Genomic DNA, 1,209 nt, shown 5'->3' with positions numbered 1-1,209 from the left:
ATCAGTTGTAATGTTGCATTCTGCACATTTTCATTTTACACGCATTAAACATTTAGCAGTAATGACACTACTGCCTGAAAGCCATATTAAGAATAATTTTTTATTATATGAATTTGACAGACTTTATAAATTCAGTTACATCAAGTACAATGATTTAAGCAGTTTAAGGACATGCTTTTGCTTTTTTATAAATGGTCTGCAAGCTCACATGGGGAAAAGCAGATGTCCACTGAATGTGCTGTGATGATGTTCTCCATCGTCGAAAATCCATTGTCCAGGATAGAGATTCACCTTCATTTGATCCCCTTCTTCTAGCAGCAGAGAGACTCCATTTGAAGAGCTGATAAAACCGCTTGCTTGGTGTCCATGTGTAGAAATGATGTGCAGGTCATTTTTAAACAGGCCTGCAGTAACGGCTCTCTTTGGATTACCAAAGGCCTTGGAGAAGACCCTGAAAGCATACGCTCCCCTCACAGGTGCTGTAAAGATTCCTGTAACAGACAGTGGTTAATTAGATGCATTCAAATGAGAGCATCATAGAAAATCCCACAGATACAGTCACACTATATGAATAGATTCACCTGTGTTTGGATCATAGGCATCTCCAATATTAAGGAAGACATATTCATAAATCAGGGTGTGTAGACCATTATGAAAGGGTCCAACGCTTTGTGGTCCGAAAGAGCTCAACAGAGAGGCTGAGAAAGCCACTTTAGGAGCTAAAACAAACAAATCAGATTACAAATGATCTCATGCTTGCATTGTTCAAAAGTTTTGGGTTGGTAAGATTTCTCTTAAGGCTGCATTTATTGGTTTACAATAATAGATTTAATTTATTTGCCATTACTCCGGTCTTCATTCTGCAGAAATGCATTCTAATAGGGATTTAGTGCTCAAATCTTTATAATTTTTTTTTTTCCCCAGGATTTGGGATGATTAGTTTAAAAACGGCATTTATATGGAACACAAATATTTTATAATATTATGTCATTACGGTCACATTTGATAAGTTTAATGTATTCATGCGGAATACCAAGAGTGTAACTTAAGCTCTGTACAAACTGCAGTACTGTGGAGCTACACATTTTAGAAAAATATTTAAAAATAAAAAAAAAGCTAAATTCATCATTAATAAATGAATGAATCCCGACTCATTTAACTTGATGACAAATTTTTACAAAGTTGTAACAGCCTTATTTTTTAGTGACT

The 1,209-nt window shown here is 35.2% G+C and overlaps 1 protein-coding gene across 1 annotated transcript; it reads right to left on the bottom strand.

Moving 5' to 3' along the window:
• Window positions 1–183: 183 nt before the first annotated feature.
• On the bottom strand, window positions 184–723 carry LOC107580720 (cerebellin-2-like; the record flags this gene model as incomplete). Its single annotated transcript, XM_016266373.1, has 2 exons — window positions 184–491; window positions 582–723. Coding segments are annotated over 2 exons (429 nt in total), but the record flags the coding sequence as incomplete, so codon positions are not given.
• Between the last annotated feature and the right edge of the window lie 486 nt (window positions 724–1,209).

This window comes from Sinocyclocheilus grahami, unplaced genomic scaffold, assembly GCF_001515645.1.
Source record: "Sinocyclocheilus grahami isolate Dianchi unplaced genomic scaffold, SAMN03320097.WGS_v1.1 scaffold41311.1, whole genome shotgun sequence".
NCBI lineage: Eukaryota > Metazoa > Chordata > Actinopteri > Cypriniformes > Cyprinidae > Sinocyclocheilus > Sinocyclocheilus grahami.
The sequence above is the reverse complement of the archived record's forward strand: the minus strand, read 5'-3'. Positions and strand labels throughout refer to the sequence as shown.